This window comes from Capricornis sumatraensis, chromosome 20, assembly GCF_032405125.1.
Source record: "Capricornis sumatraensis isolate serow.1 chromosome 20, serow.2, whole genome shotgun sequence".
Taxonomy (NCBI): domain Eukaryota; kingdom Metazoa; phylum Chordata; class Mammalia; order Artiodactyla; family Bovidae; genus Capricornis; species Capricornis sumatraensis.
In genome coordinates, this window is record NC_091088.1 from 57,629,997 (window position 1) to 57,646,057 (window position 16,061).

At 42.1% G+C, this 16,061-nt stretch overlaps 1 protein-coding gene and 1 pseudogene across 1 annotated transcript; both read right to left on the reverse strand.

Annotated features, from left to right (window-relative positions):
• Positions 1-1,893: 1,893 nt before the first annotated feature.
• On the reverse strand, positions 1,894-10,232 carry ZNF285 (zinc finger protein 285). Its single transcript, XM_068993087.1, is given in 8 exon segments — positions 1,894-2,480; positions 2,483-2,905; positions 2,908-3,214; positions 3,217-3,384; positions 3,386-3,516; positions 5,939-6,065; positions 6,732-6,756; positions 10,180-10,232. Coding segments are annotated over 8 exon segments (1,821 nt in total).
• Positions 10,233-11,125: 893 nt separating this feature from the next.
• LOC138095824 (large ribosomal subunit protein uL30 pseudogene) lies at positions 11,126-11,833 on the reverse strand (annotated as a pseudogene).
• Positions 11,834-16,061: the final 4,228 nt, after the last annotated feature.

A 16,061-nucleotide genomic window follows, 5' to 3' on the forward strand; every position in this document is an offset into this window, starting at 1 on the left:
TAAACAGGATAAGATAACAGCAAAGATTTTTCAGATTTGGAAAATAATTTGGAGAAAACATTTCCTATGTTAGACAAACCCCCACTTGTGTTAAATCCCCTAAGCAAACCTTGCAACAACACTGAAGAGTGAAGTGTAGAGCAGGGGTGGAGCATTGGTCCCAGTGCTGCTCTGGATTCTACTCTTGTCTATTATAAATCATACTTGATCTTTTATAACTTGATGTTTTCTCCAAACAATATGTGAACACTTAGAGGTCTAAATCATTTTAATGGTTGCTATTATTCCTTTCTGTGGGCTTCCCAGGTGGTACAGTGGTAAAGAATGCGCCTCGATCTCTGGGTCAGAAACATCTCCTAAGAGAAGGGAATGGCAACCCACTTTAGTATTCTTGCCTGGAAAATGCCATGGACAGAGGAGCCAAGTGGGCTATAGTCCATGGGGTTGCAGAGTCGGACACATTATTCCATCATATGAGGATGACATAATTTGCTCAATCTCATTCATAGAACTTTAGGTTGTCTGCAATTTTTATTATTGCAAATATTCTTAGAATATGCTCCCTTCTTTAAACCATCTTTTCCAACCTGTGCAGTCATGTCTTAAAGACAAATTCTGAGCAGTTGCATTGGTGGTTGAAAGATAATGGTCCTTATACACTTTAATACATATATATAAAATCCTCTTCAGAAGTGTTATACCTGGTTTTTTTTTTTCCCACTAACATATGGTAAGGATGCTAACTTCTTTCTACTCCCTTACTGACACTGAGTTTAGTTAATCTTTCACTATTGCCGACCTGAATTGGTAAGAATGTAATACTTCAGGGATGGTTTTATTTGCATTTGAATGGCTGTTTCATATACAAACAATAACTAGTATGAAAATGTAATGTAAAAAAAAAAAAACTAAAGGAACTTCCCTGGTGGTCCAGAGGTTAAGAATTCACTTTGCAATGCAGGGGTTTCAGGTTCAATCCCTGGTCAGGGAACTAAGATCCCACAGGCCACAACTAAGACCTGATGCAGCCAAATAAATATTCTTTTAAAAAGGAAAGAAAACTAGGGATAAAATATGATCAAAATAATAAACAAAATAAACAAACAGATACAGAAATACATTGTTATTCAAGATAAAGGTACTGTAAAAGTATGTCCTCCAAAATCCAACTATAATCCTAAACTGAATCACAGTTTTGATAGGAACTTGACAAAATGAGCACCTTCTAAAAACCCATTATTAAACAAGATGCTGAGAAAGAGTGGTGTCTGCTTCTGACAATGAACACTTTGGCTTGGAAAATAGAACCAGTAGGAATATGAATACATATCAATGTCTCTGCCGCACCCTTAAAATATCACTTCCATAGAGCTTCTCTACTGTATGAAGAATCTAATGGATTTGAAAACCTGAGTATGGCCTAATTCTTACCATAATAATAACACAGCTTTCATCTCTGAGCACTATTTTGAATGTTCTTAGCAGAGAATACATTTCTAGAGGAGATTCTAAAAACAAGCAAAAACATCTACAGGTTTTGGCTGGACTGAAGCTCTTGCTGGCCCCATCCCAATTAGAATTTCCTTCCTGGGCACACCCATTAATGGAAATTTGACCTCTAACTACTGTCATTGCCACAAACAGCCCATTTGTCAAGAATCACTTTCTTGGCCTATGACAGCTGATAAGCGTTTCAAGAAAGGTGTTGAGATCCAAAGTAGTTTCCTGGAATGCCCTTAAGAAACATGTGCTTTAGTGCTGCACACTGACATCATGGGTGGTAGCGGCCCTGTCCTTTGCTCTTCCAGCCCTCCCAATGGCTGAGTAAGTGTCTATCATCTGGAACACCTAGAGTAGCTTCTGTTTTCCTCATTGAACCCAGACTGGCTACATTTATAATGTTTCTGTCCTCTTGTGCAGTCTTGGCTGAGTAAGAAGGTCCAAGCTATAGATTTCCTGAGCCTTGTCGTGCTCATGAGGTGCATAGTCCATCTCATCCCTATGAACTCTCCAATGGGCAAGAAGATATGAGTTCCAACTGATGCCCTTCCCACACTCCTTACACTTACAGGGCCTCTCTCCTGTGTGGACTCAGAGATGAACCTGAAGATCTGAGTTCCAACTGAAGCCCTTCCCACAACTGTCACATTAATATGGCTTCTCTTGGGTGTGATCTCTCTGATGTAAGTGCAAATAGGAGCGGTAGCTGAAGCCCTTATCACACACTTGGCACATGTGAGGCTTTTCCCCTGTGTGAACTCTCTGATGCGTGTGCAGAACTGAGCTGTAGGTGAAAGCCTTCCTGCACACATCACATTTGTAGGCTTTCTCCCCCGTGTGCACCCTCTGGTGAATGTGCAGGTGTGTGCTTTGGCTGAAGCTCTTCCCACCCTCGTCACACCTGTAAGGCTTCTCCCCCATGTGCAGCTTCTGGTGAACTTGGAGAATGGAGCTGGAACTGACGCATTTGCCGCACTCTCCCCTGTGTGGACCCTCTGATGGACAAGAAGGTTGGAGCTCTGATCGAAGTCCTTCCCACACTTGGTGCACTTCCACAGCCTTTTCCCACTGTGGACCCTCTGATGGAAACACAGGAGCAACCCAAATCCGAACCCCTTCCCACACACATCACAGGTGTAGGGCATCTCCCGTGTGTGGACTCAGCGATGGTTATGAAGACAGGAATCACAACTGAAGCCTTTGCTACATTCCATGCATGTATAGGGCTTGTCTCCTGGAGGGCCATTGGGATTCCTAGGAAGGTTTGAGTTCTGTTTGCAGCCCTGAGCCCACTCTTGACCTTCACAAATTTCCTCTCCTGAATGGGTTTTATCGTGAACAGTATGTTCTGAGCTCTGGCTAAAGTCCCTTCCATACCAATGGTGTTTATAAGATCTTCCTCCGTGTGAGCACTGTGATGAACATGAGCATCAACTGTGAAGCCCATTCCAGGGTTATTACATCTGAAAGCATGGCACACTGCATGGACCACGTGACTGTGTTTGACTGTTGACTTTATAACCAAGTGTTTCCCACAGTTGGTGTATCTACAAAGTTCCTCTCCTTTACATTCTTGGGAATCATCATAATGACGCAAGGTCTGAAAGAAGCTGTCACCACACCAAGCACATCCATCCAATTTCTCTTCTATCTGCTTTCTCTGAGAATTATGGGGCTCAGTCATTAGGTTGGCTTTCTTCCAGGATTCTGGGGTAAAAGGACCTGTGTCAGGCTTTTCCAAGCTGTGATGTCTTGATTTTCTAAATTAATGGCATTTATTACATGGTTTTTATTTTCAGAAATCTGAAGAGACACTCCTGTCCACTCTTCACAGAGGGAAATGTCTCCTAAATACTGGGGACAATCTCCTTGAAGATTCATAACTAACATAATCATGACTCACGGTCAATTCACTGATCCTTTGGTTCCAAATTTGCCAAAAGTAGAGCACTTCTGGTGAGAGGCAACTCAAGCCTTTTTCCTGAAGGTTCATAAGGTTGTTTTTAATCCTGTCTTCTATGAGGAGAAAAAGAATTTGGCTAAGCAAACAAGTAGAGCATCTATCCAAAGACTCTGAGGATATGAAGCTGGGTGGGATGAGAAGTTGCCACTGGATCCTAGTTGGGTATGAAACAATTAGAAACCTAATCATTCTAATCTGTGAGCTGCCAATCAAAAACCACTGACTGCAGATGCATCAAAAGAAATACTGGAAACAATTTATAAAGGAAGAAATTCACCTCTCTGCTATTAGAGTAGTCCATAAAAAGACTTTAGTCATTTTGCTAATTGGTTTTTAAGTAATGGATTTGATATCCATGACGTCTAAAGCCTGTAGTCTTTTCAGCAATATTTAAAAATAAATTTATCTAGAATAACTTTGCTTCCAAAATACACAAGCTTTTATAGTTTTTAAGCACATATTCCCTGTGCAACAACTTTGAAACTTAATAAATCTCTGTGTGGGTACTTTTGTAAGAATTATGTACATCTGTGAGGCTTTAAAGGGAGATGCACTTTTAAACACTGTACATATTGAACCACACTGAAATGCAATGCACCATACTTAAAATTTGTTGTTCACTGTGAATTCATTTTCAACATGTTCTTGGTTATTGCTGTTTCTGACTGAAGGGGTGAGTATACATCAGAAAGAATCATCATAGTTACTATACCATGTGACTATTTATTTATTACATGATATGAAGTTAGAAGAACAAAAATATGTAAAAAACAAAACAAAACCCTCCAAATATAAGGGGAAGGCTCCCATATGATTTATGTAATATATATAATAATGGAGTTTTGGACATGGTGAAAGACATAAAGGATCATGGAGACCTTCAGGGATCTTGTAGAAGGTTGTAGAAACAAGCAGCAAGTCCTTTCTCCTAACCAAGTCCTTTCCTTTACATCAACTATTAAATGTGATAGAACTATCATGTATATTTGTGTACAACCTGCACAACTGTACACAGCGGGCCTACAGCTGCAGTGGGGATTGAAATGGGGATAATATTGTGAAATATGGGACATCCTTTTTATTTTCCCTGAGGTTCTCTGGCTTTGTGAAGAGACAAAATCCGTCAAGACCCTGTAGTCCAATTCCCAGCTTCTCCCCTTTGAGGTTATTGCAGAATCTCTAACAGCCATGGCTAGGAGAATGGGCAGCGTGGAACTGTTCACACCCTGGCACCCAGGGAAGCAAGATTGTACGAACAGTTCATAAGAAATAGAGGGTTGAAGATGGTCACAACACCTTGGCACCTAAAAACAGACTTCACAAAATGTCACAAATATCATCTGGACACTGCTTCTAGTTCAAGGTAATTTTCTGATTCATTTTATTGAGTGACTTTGGTTCATAAAGTGGTGTCAGAGGAAACAGGAACAGGCTTAAAGCAGTAGTTTTCCAACTGTTTGGACTGTACCCATAGCAAGAAAAGCATTTACACTGTGACCCAGTTCCTACACAGACACACAGACCAGAAACGAAAATACTGTGATCAGTTGAGGCTTACCTTACCAGGTGCAATGTACTCTGATAAATCCTTTTGTGTTCTAGTCCATGGATTTGTTTTGCTTTTTAGAAACTGCTAGCTATGACATGGTCACTTGATTTCAGGACTCACCAATGGGGTCGGTCCTGCACATTTATCCCAAGGAGCCCTGTTTACAATCTATGGACATGGCAGTACTTCATGTCACCTGGTTATTACAAGCACAGGGCTGAGGGTCAGACTGGGAGGTTCAAATCCTAGTTCCTCTGACAAGCTGGGTGATCCTGGGCAAGTTACTCGTCCACTCTGCACCTCAGTTGTTTGCTCTGTAGAAGGGGGACAATAAGAGCAACTATCTCGTAAACTAAACTGAGGTCACAGATTCCTGTATACAGGGCTCTGAGAAATTGAAGCTAGGACAGATATTGATCAGCAAGAGAGCAAATAAGCGGACACTCATAGTGTACTGACTATCAACCATATCCTAACTTGGTTCCTTTAATACCAGTTTGTCCAAAACATTGTTTAAAAAAAAGAAAACTGGAAAAAAAAAAACCCACATTGGTTTTATTCTAGAGGCAAACAAGGGACCAAGGCCTTGGTAATATGTGAACTTCCTCAGTCTTGTTCTGGAAAATATGAGGGAATGAGAGCCTAAACACATGATGAGATCAGTGTAGGCTTGCCAACTGCATCGGACGCCCACAGGCAGGGGGCACAGGCCTGGGGAGAGCTCCCTCGCCCACCCACAACTCACAAGGGACCACCTGCTCACAGTTATTAAAACTCATTAGCTGCAGGTTGTCATCTGCATGTGTATCTCTTAGGAGGTTTCCCTTTGTGCTCCAACTGGAATATTCTATCCAGTTTGAAGCTGATCACTTGAGAAAATGGGACCAGTGGTTTGATGCTTAGTTACAGGGGTTTGTTGTCCTCACCCACGGAGACCAGGTTCCCGAAGTTCTCCAGCATCATGTCTTGATACAGGTTTATCTGGGCAGAGTCCAAGAGTGCCAGCTCTTCCTTGGAGAAGACCATGGCCATGTCCTTGAAGGTCAAGGTTTCCTAAAACATCAAGCACATGCCACGTTCATCATCTGCACCAATGACTCCTGGAAGAAGAGCTACACTGGAAGCTGCTGTATCAGTCATTAAGTTTTTATCTTTTTGCTCCAAATCCTCTTAGTTCCCTTACCAGGAATTGAACCTGGAGCCACAGCTGTGAAAGCATGGAGTTCTAACCCCACCAAGGAATTCTCCAAACCCTTGCTTTTGTTTTCTTTTAAAAAAATATTTATGTATTTGGCTGCCTTTCCCCATGCTGGTTGTGCCACAGCATGTGGGATCTTAGTTCCCAGACCAGGGATCGAACCCATGTCCCCTGCATTGCAAGGTGGATTCTTAACCACTAGATCACCAGGGAAGTCCCTTATTCTTGATTTCTGTACTTATCTCTCATGGACCAGGGACAAGCAGCTCATTGACTGGCACTGATAAGCAGACTGAACTTGGGAGCAGCCCTGAACCAGGCAGTCTGACATTTCTGAGCCTGTTTCTTAATTTCTCCAAAGGGAATAATGCCACTACCTCTCCAAGCTGTTATAAATAAAGTAAAGTGCCTACCACACAGAAGTCACTCAAAAATTGCTGACTTACTTTTGGAAAATAGAGATACCCAGCTCCTCAGAATGGACATGGCATTTAAGAGAAAGAAAGGAAACTTCAGCTTACCGGGAGCTTAATCATACTGTCTTCCCTTAGAGAGAGCAGGAGCCAGAGAAACCAGAACTGCAAAGAAGAGAGAATCCATGAGACCGGGGGTTTAACAAGTTGTGAATGAATATTGGTTCCTTCTGGACTGGGCAATTTTCTCATACATTCTTTTTTTTTCCAAGATGTCTTTTCCTCTCCTCTCATTCTCACCAGACCAAATTCCCACCTCCTCAAGCCCCCTGCCCACCAATCCCATCCCAGACACCTATATAGCTCCTATCTCTTTCCTCAAGCTTTGGGTCAAACTGTCACATTTTCTTTCTCTATATATATATATTTGGCTGTGCTGGGCCTTAGTTGTGGCACATGGGATCTCCAGTCTTGATTGCAGCACAGTTGTGCCATGTGGGAATCTAGTTCCCTGACAAGGAATCGAACCTGGGCCCCCTGTACTGGGAGCATGGAGCCTTAGCTACTGGACCACCAGGGAAATCCTGCCATTAGGTTTTCAACATAATGAATTTGAGGAGGACACAAACATTCTGACTACAGCAGGTACCACTTCTCCTATGATAGCATTATACTGAAGTGGCTTAATTGCCTTCTGCCTGTCTCTAAGCTCAGAGAGGACAGGGACTGCATTCCCTCATGTAACACATATTTGTTAAGTGGCTACTGGGTACCAGGCAGTGATCTGGACACTGAAGATACCACAGTGATCAATGTTATGGAGCAAAAAATTAAAAAAGCAGGAAAGGGGGACTGGGAGTGTAACAGGGTGGTCAGGAAATGTCTCACTGAGGTGATACTTAATGAAGTAAGGGAGTGGGCAATGCAAGTATGTGTACAGAGCATTCTAGACAGAGGAAATAGCAAGTGCAAAGACCTTGAGGTGGCAGCATGCACATGGCTCAGGTGGAGTGCATGTGGGAACGAGCAACAGGGAATGGAGCAGGTAAAGTTAGCCAGGTGGTAGATGCTATAAGAACACTTGAAGGTTTGGGCTGCTAGTCTCATTAGTTAGAAGTTATGGGAGGATTCTAAACGGAGGAGTGACATGATTTAACTTAGGTATTAACAGGATCATGCTAGCTGCTGTGATGAGTGGACTGCCAATTGGGATTGACATATATATACTATTGATGCTATGTATGAAATGGATAACTAGTGAGAACCTACTGTATAGCACAGGGAATTCTATTCAATGCTCTGTGTTGACCTAAATGGGAAGGAAATCCAAAAAACGGGATATATGTATAGCTGATTCAGGCCTTCCTTGCTGGCTCAGGCAATAAAGAATGTGCCTTCTATGCAGGAGACCCAGGTTCGACCCCTCAGTTGGGAAGATCCCCTGGAGGAAGGAATGGCTACCCACTCCAGTACTCTTGCCTGGAGAATTCCATGGACAAAGGAGCCCGGTGGGCTATAGCCCATAGGGTCACAAAGAGCCAGACACGACTGAGCGACACACACACACACACACACACACACACACACACCACTGATTCATTTTGCTGTACAGTAGAAACTAACACAGCACTGTAAAGTAACTATACTCCAGTAAAAATTAAATCCCCACAAAATCAGAATAGACATACACACAAAGAATGGACTACCAATGGTAAGAAGGGAGCAGGAAGACTAGTTAGGTGGTTTTCAGGAAATCCCAGTTAGAAATGACAGTGCCTTGGACCAGGGAAGCATAGGTGGAGGTAGTGAGAAATGGCAGGGATCAGGATTTATACGGATGATCTGGTCAATAGGATCTGTTGACGGTTTGCATGTGGGCAGAGAAAGAAAGACAGGAGAGGAAACTTTGGCCTCAGTTACTGCAAAGACGGAGTTGTCCTTGACAGAGATGGGTAAGTCCATAGGAGGGACAGGTTTTGTAAGGAGGATCAGAAGTTCAGTTTTGGAAATAATAGGTTTGAGATGTTGAAAAACACACTGATATTCACAGAGACAGAATTGAAAAACTGTCCCATTTACAAGGGACAAAAGACATAAATGACCTCAATTTCATTGAGAAAGGAAGTAAACTACAGAATTTTATTGAAAGGCCTGAAACTCTGACTACACCTCGGAGCTCACAGGGACTCCGAGGGCATTGGGGTCTAGTCTGAGGGGGAATTTCCAAGGTCTGGCCCCACATACTATGTGCAACTAAGAGGAAAATCCAACTTTCCTATGCTTTAGGCATTTCCTAGCTAGTTAACTGGAAAATTGTTTCCAAAATATTGTATTATGGAAATTTCTAACATATACAGAGGCAGACAGAATAGCACAGTGAACCCCCATGTGCCAGTCACTTGGTTTAAACAGTTATTAACATGTGGTCACTCTTGTTTCAACTACACCTCTACCCATTCCCCACATATTCACATACTATTTTGAAGCAATTCCCTGACATATTATTTTGTCCATACATATTTCAGTAAGTAGCTCTAATCATCTTTAAAATGTTAATATGACACCTCAATAATTCTGTAATATTATCAAATGTAGAGTCAGTATTCATATTTATTGACTGCAGTTTAAGAATTTACAATTTGCTATGTGTCTTATAATCCTCAAAGACAGCACTCTCTGTCTTCATACTGTATTCAGAGACTTACTCCCGGCCCGGACACGCAGAGAAGGGATGTACAGTTTGAGTTGCCCCCCTATTTCCAGAGGCCAGAACTTCTGCCCTAAAGTCAAGATTGCCCCGCTGGAGTCAAGAGCTGCCACACCCCAAACGCAGAAGCCTTCAGAAACTAAGGCTCCAAGGATGCAGGGTGCTGAGCTGGAATCGCCCCTCCGCCGAAACGAGGAGTGAACAGACCCAGCTGTCCTTCCTATTGGAGATGACACAACTCCTTGGGTCAATTCCTCTCCCCATCAGGGAGGGAGGGTACGTGGGTGTGTGTGTCGCTCAGTTCTGTCCGTGTCGGACTCTTTGCGACCCCATGGACTGTAGCCCGCCAGGCTCCTCTGTCCTCTCCAGGCAAGAATACTAGAGTGGGTTGCCATTCCCGACTCCAGAGGATCTTCCTGACCCGGGGGTCTCCCGCATTGCGGGCAGATTCTTTGCTGACTGAGCTACCAGGGAAACCCTCGCCATCAGGGGCGCAGGGCCCAAATCAGCATCTCCAAAACCTGAGGCCACGTCCCCTGTCCCCCGCCTCGGTTCAGAGATGCACGTGCCAAGAGTGAAACCAACTCTGACCCGGAGTTGCACACCCTACAAACCTGCAGAGGCACCACCTCGCAAACCAGCCCAAGCTCCCCACTCCGGATCCCTTCCAGGGAGGTCGGACCGGAGTCCCTCACCACTCCACCTGGCCGAGGAAGTCCTTTTATTGGTCACTAGTCCCCGCTTCCAACGCCTCCCATTCCAGTCACAAGGTCGGGTTACAGTTTCACAACCCCCAACCCCCATACACAGTGACACCTGGGAAGGGGGCGCGGCCCGAGCCACACTCACCTCAGCGCCACGAACAACGTCGCCCACAGCATCCGTCCCGGACCATGGCGCATGCGCGAGGTAGCCTGTGGACTACAATCCCCAGAAGCCCCTGCGCGGCACTAAGGGCCGCGCCAGGTTGCTCGTGGTTTACGGTGCTGCAGGGACCACCTAGACTCTATGTTTATAAAATAATAACAACAATCACAGTAGCGATAAAATAACAGCGAAATGTTATTAATAATTTTTTAAAATCTCTACCGAAGATAAAAAAGAAGAATGAAGAGTCAATGTCTTACCACCTAAAAATAAGCACTTGTTCTATTTTAGTGAAAATCTTTAAAGGTACCTATTCTGTAGATAACATATTGAAAAGCAGAGATATTACTTTGCCAACAAAGGTCCGTCTAGTCAAGGCTATGGTTTTTCCAGTGGACATGTATGGATGTGAGAGTTGGACGGTGAAGAAAGCTGAGCGCAGAAGAATTGATGCTTTTGAACTGTGGTGTTGGAGAAGACTCTTGAGAGTCCCTTGGACTGCAAAGAGATCCAACCAGTCCATTCGAAAGGAGATCAGCCCTGGGATTTTGGAGGGAATGATGCTGAAGCTGAAACTCCAGTACTTTGGCCACCTCATGCAAAGAGTTGACTCCTTAGAAAAGACTCTGATGCTAGGAGGGATTGGGGGCAGGAGGAGAAGGGGATCACAGAGGATGAGGTGGCTGGATGGCATCACTGACTCGATGGACGCGAGTCTAAGTGAATTCCGGGAGTTGGTGATGGACAGGGAGGCCTGGTGAGCTGAGATTCATGGGGTCACAAAGAGTCGGACACGACTGAGCAACTGAACTGAACTGAACTGATTCTGTGGACATATCCTTTACTTTTTTTGTTTGTTTTTGTTTCAATTGTTTATTAACTGATCAGCTTACAAAAATAATCCTGCTAGATACCTTAGTTCATCCTTCTATATAAGCCTGTTGATCTGGTCTTCCCTGTTGCCAGCATCTCCACCTTCTACAAAACGGGTGGTCTTTTTCTTCATTCCACCCCGTGGAGAAGACAATTTGAAGGGCCAAAGGAAGTTGTTTGCTTCTTTGAAACGTTTTCCAGTGGTATAGATCTCATGAATCAGATCCTCCATGCAGATGATGCCATATTTCTTAAAAGATAGAGCAATCAATGCGTTGTCTGTCAGGGCAATTCGCTTCTTATTGATTTTGCTATAACCACGCTTGTAGATCAATTCATTTACGAACTTCAGATTTGGGTACCCCCATGCAATGTATGGCTCCACAATTCTCAGCATGTTAATTGAAGCCTTGTTGAGCTTCACAAAGGTGCCACTGAAGATCTGCTGGAGGCGAAGTAGCTGCAGCACCTTTCGAACCTTCAGGCTCACACCGTTGAGAACTCTGATCCTGATGACAAATGCCAATTTGGGTTCCACGGGTACACAGAAGTTGCTGGCTTTTCGTGCCATCCTAGCCATTTGAATTTCAGTTCTGTATGTCTGCCTGTATTCCTTGTGGTGATGCTTAGCTTTTTCATAGATAAGCTTCCTCCTTGCCTTTCAAAGCATCTTTTAGGCCAACTTTGCGAAATTGTTTCGCTTTTTCTTAAGGGTTTCTGGCACAGCAGAATCCTTCTTTTTCTTCTCTTCTGCTCCCTCCATGGTTCCAGCCGGGAAAGAGGCTATCCTTTACTTTTATAAACACACAACTTTTCAATTAAAATTCACTTCTCTTTTTTTCAGGGTTTGTTTCCATTTAAGGAGGCTCTGGGAATCTTCCACAGGACATCTGACATAACTCTGTACTTTCCCCTTAGAAGAAGCAGAAAGACATATGAACTAGTCAGTAGGTGCTGTCTTTTATCAGGGAATTGTAGGAGTTTGGGGTTCTCTTTAAAGAGACACATTTCAACAAATTATGAAAACATGGAAAGCTTTCACATTCTCTTTGAAATCTCCCTTGTTGGGACTTAATGCTTTTTCTCATTTTAAGATTTCTATTAAACATCTTCATTTTTCAATGCCTTTAATTTGAATTGGGCCTTAAAATTAAATAAGGAGTATATTAGAGCCTATAATTCTGACCTATAGAGAAAGAGTCAAGAACAAACAAAACACCTCAAAAATGGATGAGAACTATCTCTGTCAGCTCTAATTCTAGATTAGACAGTTGGTGATTGGCAGGAGCTGAAAGGATAACATTCAACGATAGCTTAACACCGAAACTTGGGACACACAAAGAGCACGGTGAAATAAATGCTTTGGACCTGTCTCTTGTCATTTGATGTCTTGACATTTCAATTTCACTGTGACTTTTTAAAAAATCTAGTAAAATCTGCCACAGAGATGAGAGTCACCCTTAATTATGGCAGAGCCTAACAGTCTTTGTTTATCAGATGGAGAGGAGGATGGTTCCTATAATACATCTCAGTAATATTTGTGATAAATAGGTAGATCCTCCATTTCTGAATTAATTTATCCTCTTTAGCCCCTCTTACCTCACCCTCTCTTACCTCGTCTTCCATTACTTCCTCACGTGCCCATTCTGGTCCAACCATGTTGGGCTTTGTGCTATCCATCAAACCTGATCACTGCTCCACTGCTGGTACGTTCTTTACCTCAGTGGCCACAAAGTTTGCTTCACCTTCTTTATTCTTTGCTCAAATGTTGCTCTCAGTGAGGCCTACTATTTAAAAGTGCAACAGCCCTGGGCACTTCATCACCCCACTTTCCCTTTCCTTTCTTGACACTTATCACCTTCTAAAATGCAGGCAAGCATACCTTGTTTTATTGAACTCCACAGATACTGCGCTTTTACAAAGTGAAAGTTTGTGGCAAGCATGTGGCAAGCAAGTGTATCAGCACCGTTTTTTTCAACAGCATTTGCTCACTTTCTGTCTCTGTGTCACACTTTGGCAATTCTTGCAATATTTCAAACGTTTTCATCATTGCTGTATTTGTTAGGGTGATCTATGATTTAAAGATCTATGATCTTTAAATTTTTTTTTCTTTTGTTTGTTAAAAACCTTTTATTGTGATCAGTGATTTCTGATGTTAACTGTTGCAAAAAGATTACAACTCACTGAAGACTCAGATGATGGTTAGCATTTTTTAGCAAGAGTATTTTATTTATTATTTTGGCTGTGCTGTGTGGCTTGCAGGATCTTAGTTCCCCAATCAGAGGTTGGGTCCACAGCAGTGAAAGCACCCAATTCTAACCACTGGACCCCCAGGGAATTCCCCAGGGAAAAAGTATCTTTAAATTAAGGTGCGTATTTACTTTTTAGATATAATGCTACTGAATACTGAATAGACTACAATATATAGTACTACAGACATAGTTTTATGTACCCTGGAAAACCAAAAAATTCATGTGACCTGCTTTACTGCAGTATTTGCTTATAGCAGTGGTTTGGAATCAGACCTGCATATCTGTGAGATATGAGTGTCACTTAGATTCCTTTCCTTGCAGCCAACAGGTAGCAGAACGGGACTCAGCCCAGGTCATGCCTCAGGCCTCCTGAGTCATCCAGGTGGAGACATCAGACTGGAGTTATGGTGCCCTATCCTCTATCGAAGCCAGGCTTGTGGACTTCCGGATCCCAGAGGGCCAAAATGTAGGACAGAAGTACTAACCAGGTCCTCCCAGTGATCCAGAACACCTCATCTTCTACCCGCCAGCAAAAATGATGCAGCCTCTGAAAGTATCTAAATCACAAATTTCACAGTTCACTTGTATACCTTATATTTGGTACTAGGTGCTAAGTGAACAGTAGAAAAAGAAAAAAAAAAATTATAGAGTTTATAACATGGATCCTTGACCATATAGGATTATTCCAGCAGACTAATCTTTTTTAAACAATAGCTTTACTGTTGTTATAAAATTAATGTATACTTTTTGTAATAAATATGTAGAAGTCCATGAAAGTATTACAGACCCCGTATTCCATCTGCTAGAAACAAGCACTTATGATACTGACCTTTTATGCATATTTTTCCTTCTCTCTTTATAAACACACATACACACACAATATTAACAAAATGGGGTCATAGTATAATTGTCATTCCACAAGTATTCCTGTTTTCTAAATACTTTGTAGGCAGCTTTCGATGTCATTACAGGTGTGCCTGAATGTTTTTAGTGGTTTGTCCTCATATACATATGCCTTAACTTACTACAACTGGAGAATTATTTGTGGGGTTTTCCTATGGTTAAAAAATAAATACTGAGCTTGGCCATATACACACATCTTTTCCCACATCTGTAACTATCTCCCAAGTATAAATTATTACACACTTATTGCCACTTTGAAGGTTACACAAATTGAATTTGATACACTGACAAACTCTTTCAAAAAAGGCTATTTTCATTCTCATCAATAAGTGTGTGAGAGTGCATGTTTCCACAGCTCCATGGACATGGCTTTGGTTAACCTGTTTCACCACTGCTGTTCTGACAAGTTGAAAATGCTATTTCTGAATTTTAAAAGTGTATGAATATTTGTCTTATAAGTTAAAAATAACCCAACCCTCTATGAAATAAAATGGGTAAAAATATATTCATGATAAAGTAAAACAAAATCCTAGAAATACATCTAAGAATATTCAGAACCTAAATCTCTAAAAAAATATGACTGAAAAATCATTAAAAATACTTTAGCAAGTGGAAATAATAGCATTTTCAAAATGGAAAAAAAATCAGCATTTCAAATATAAAGATTCTTTCTAATCTATAAATTCCATACAATGCCAATTAAAAACCCAATCAGATTTTACTTAAAATGATAAAATATTTCTTCAGTTTACAGAACCTTTCTATGAGAGCAGTTTATCTCTGTGAGATAAAATCCCATCACAGAAGCATGATGAAAATGTGCTAGAGATACATTACCCAGGCCTGCCAAGAGAATGTCTCTCCTTGAAGCCATTCCTGGTCTTCTAAAGGTAACTTGCCTCAATGAATGTCAACATTACCTTTTACTTTTTATAAAAACTATCTTTTTTTTTTTTCTGTGCCACACAGCACATGGGATCTCATTTTGCTGACCAGGGATGGAAACCTCACCCTTACATTGGAAGTGCAGAGTCTTAATCACTGGACTGCCAGGAAAGTCCCTATAAAAACCATCTCCTAAAAGGTATGGACATTATTGGTTTGAGTAAGAGGACAATGTTTTTCCTACATTTGTCCTGTTCATAGGTATTTCCCCCCACCACGAGGACTGTGTATCCATCATCTGCTCCTAGGATACATTCTTGTTATTGTCATCATTTGTAAAATCTCCCTCCTAGGCCAGCTCTGATGAAGGTGACCATTTTCACTGAAGCCGCTGGCCAGGTGATTGCCTTGAGTATTCAATTGTGCAACAGACTCTTGAAGACTGAAGTTTGTGACTGAAGTGCTTTCCCTACTTACCAAACTTCCAGATTTTCCCTTCCTAGGCAGACCAGTGGCTATGAAAACATCAGCCCTTCCTGAGGATCTCCACACACATCACGTCTATAATGCTCTTCTCGTTTTGGCTCTGAGATGAAGGCAAAGTTCTAACTGGAGACCTTGACTCACATCTACTTGTAAGGCTTCTCGCTTACATGCACCCTCTGATGATTTCACAAACCTGAGCTATACCTGAAGCCTTTCCCACACTCTGCACATCTGTAGGGCTTCTTTTTTTTCACACATTGGCCAAACCACATTGCATGCGGGATCCTAGCTCCCTGACCAGGGATCAAACCTGCACCACCAGGGTGGAAGTGCAGAGTCCTAATCACTGGATCGCAAGGGAAGTCCCCCAAAAGAAATTCTGAATAATATTTTACACAGACATTTACTTTAATAATGCTGTTGTTGATAACAACGTCAAACACCATTACAACACTTCTATGTGCC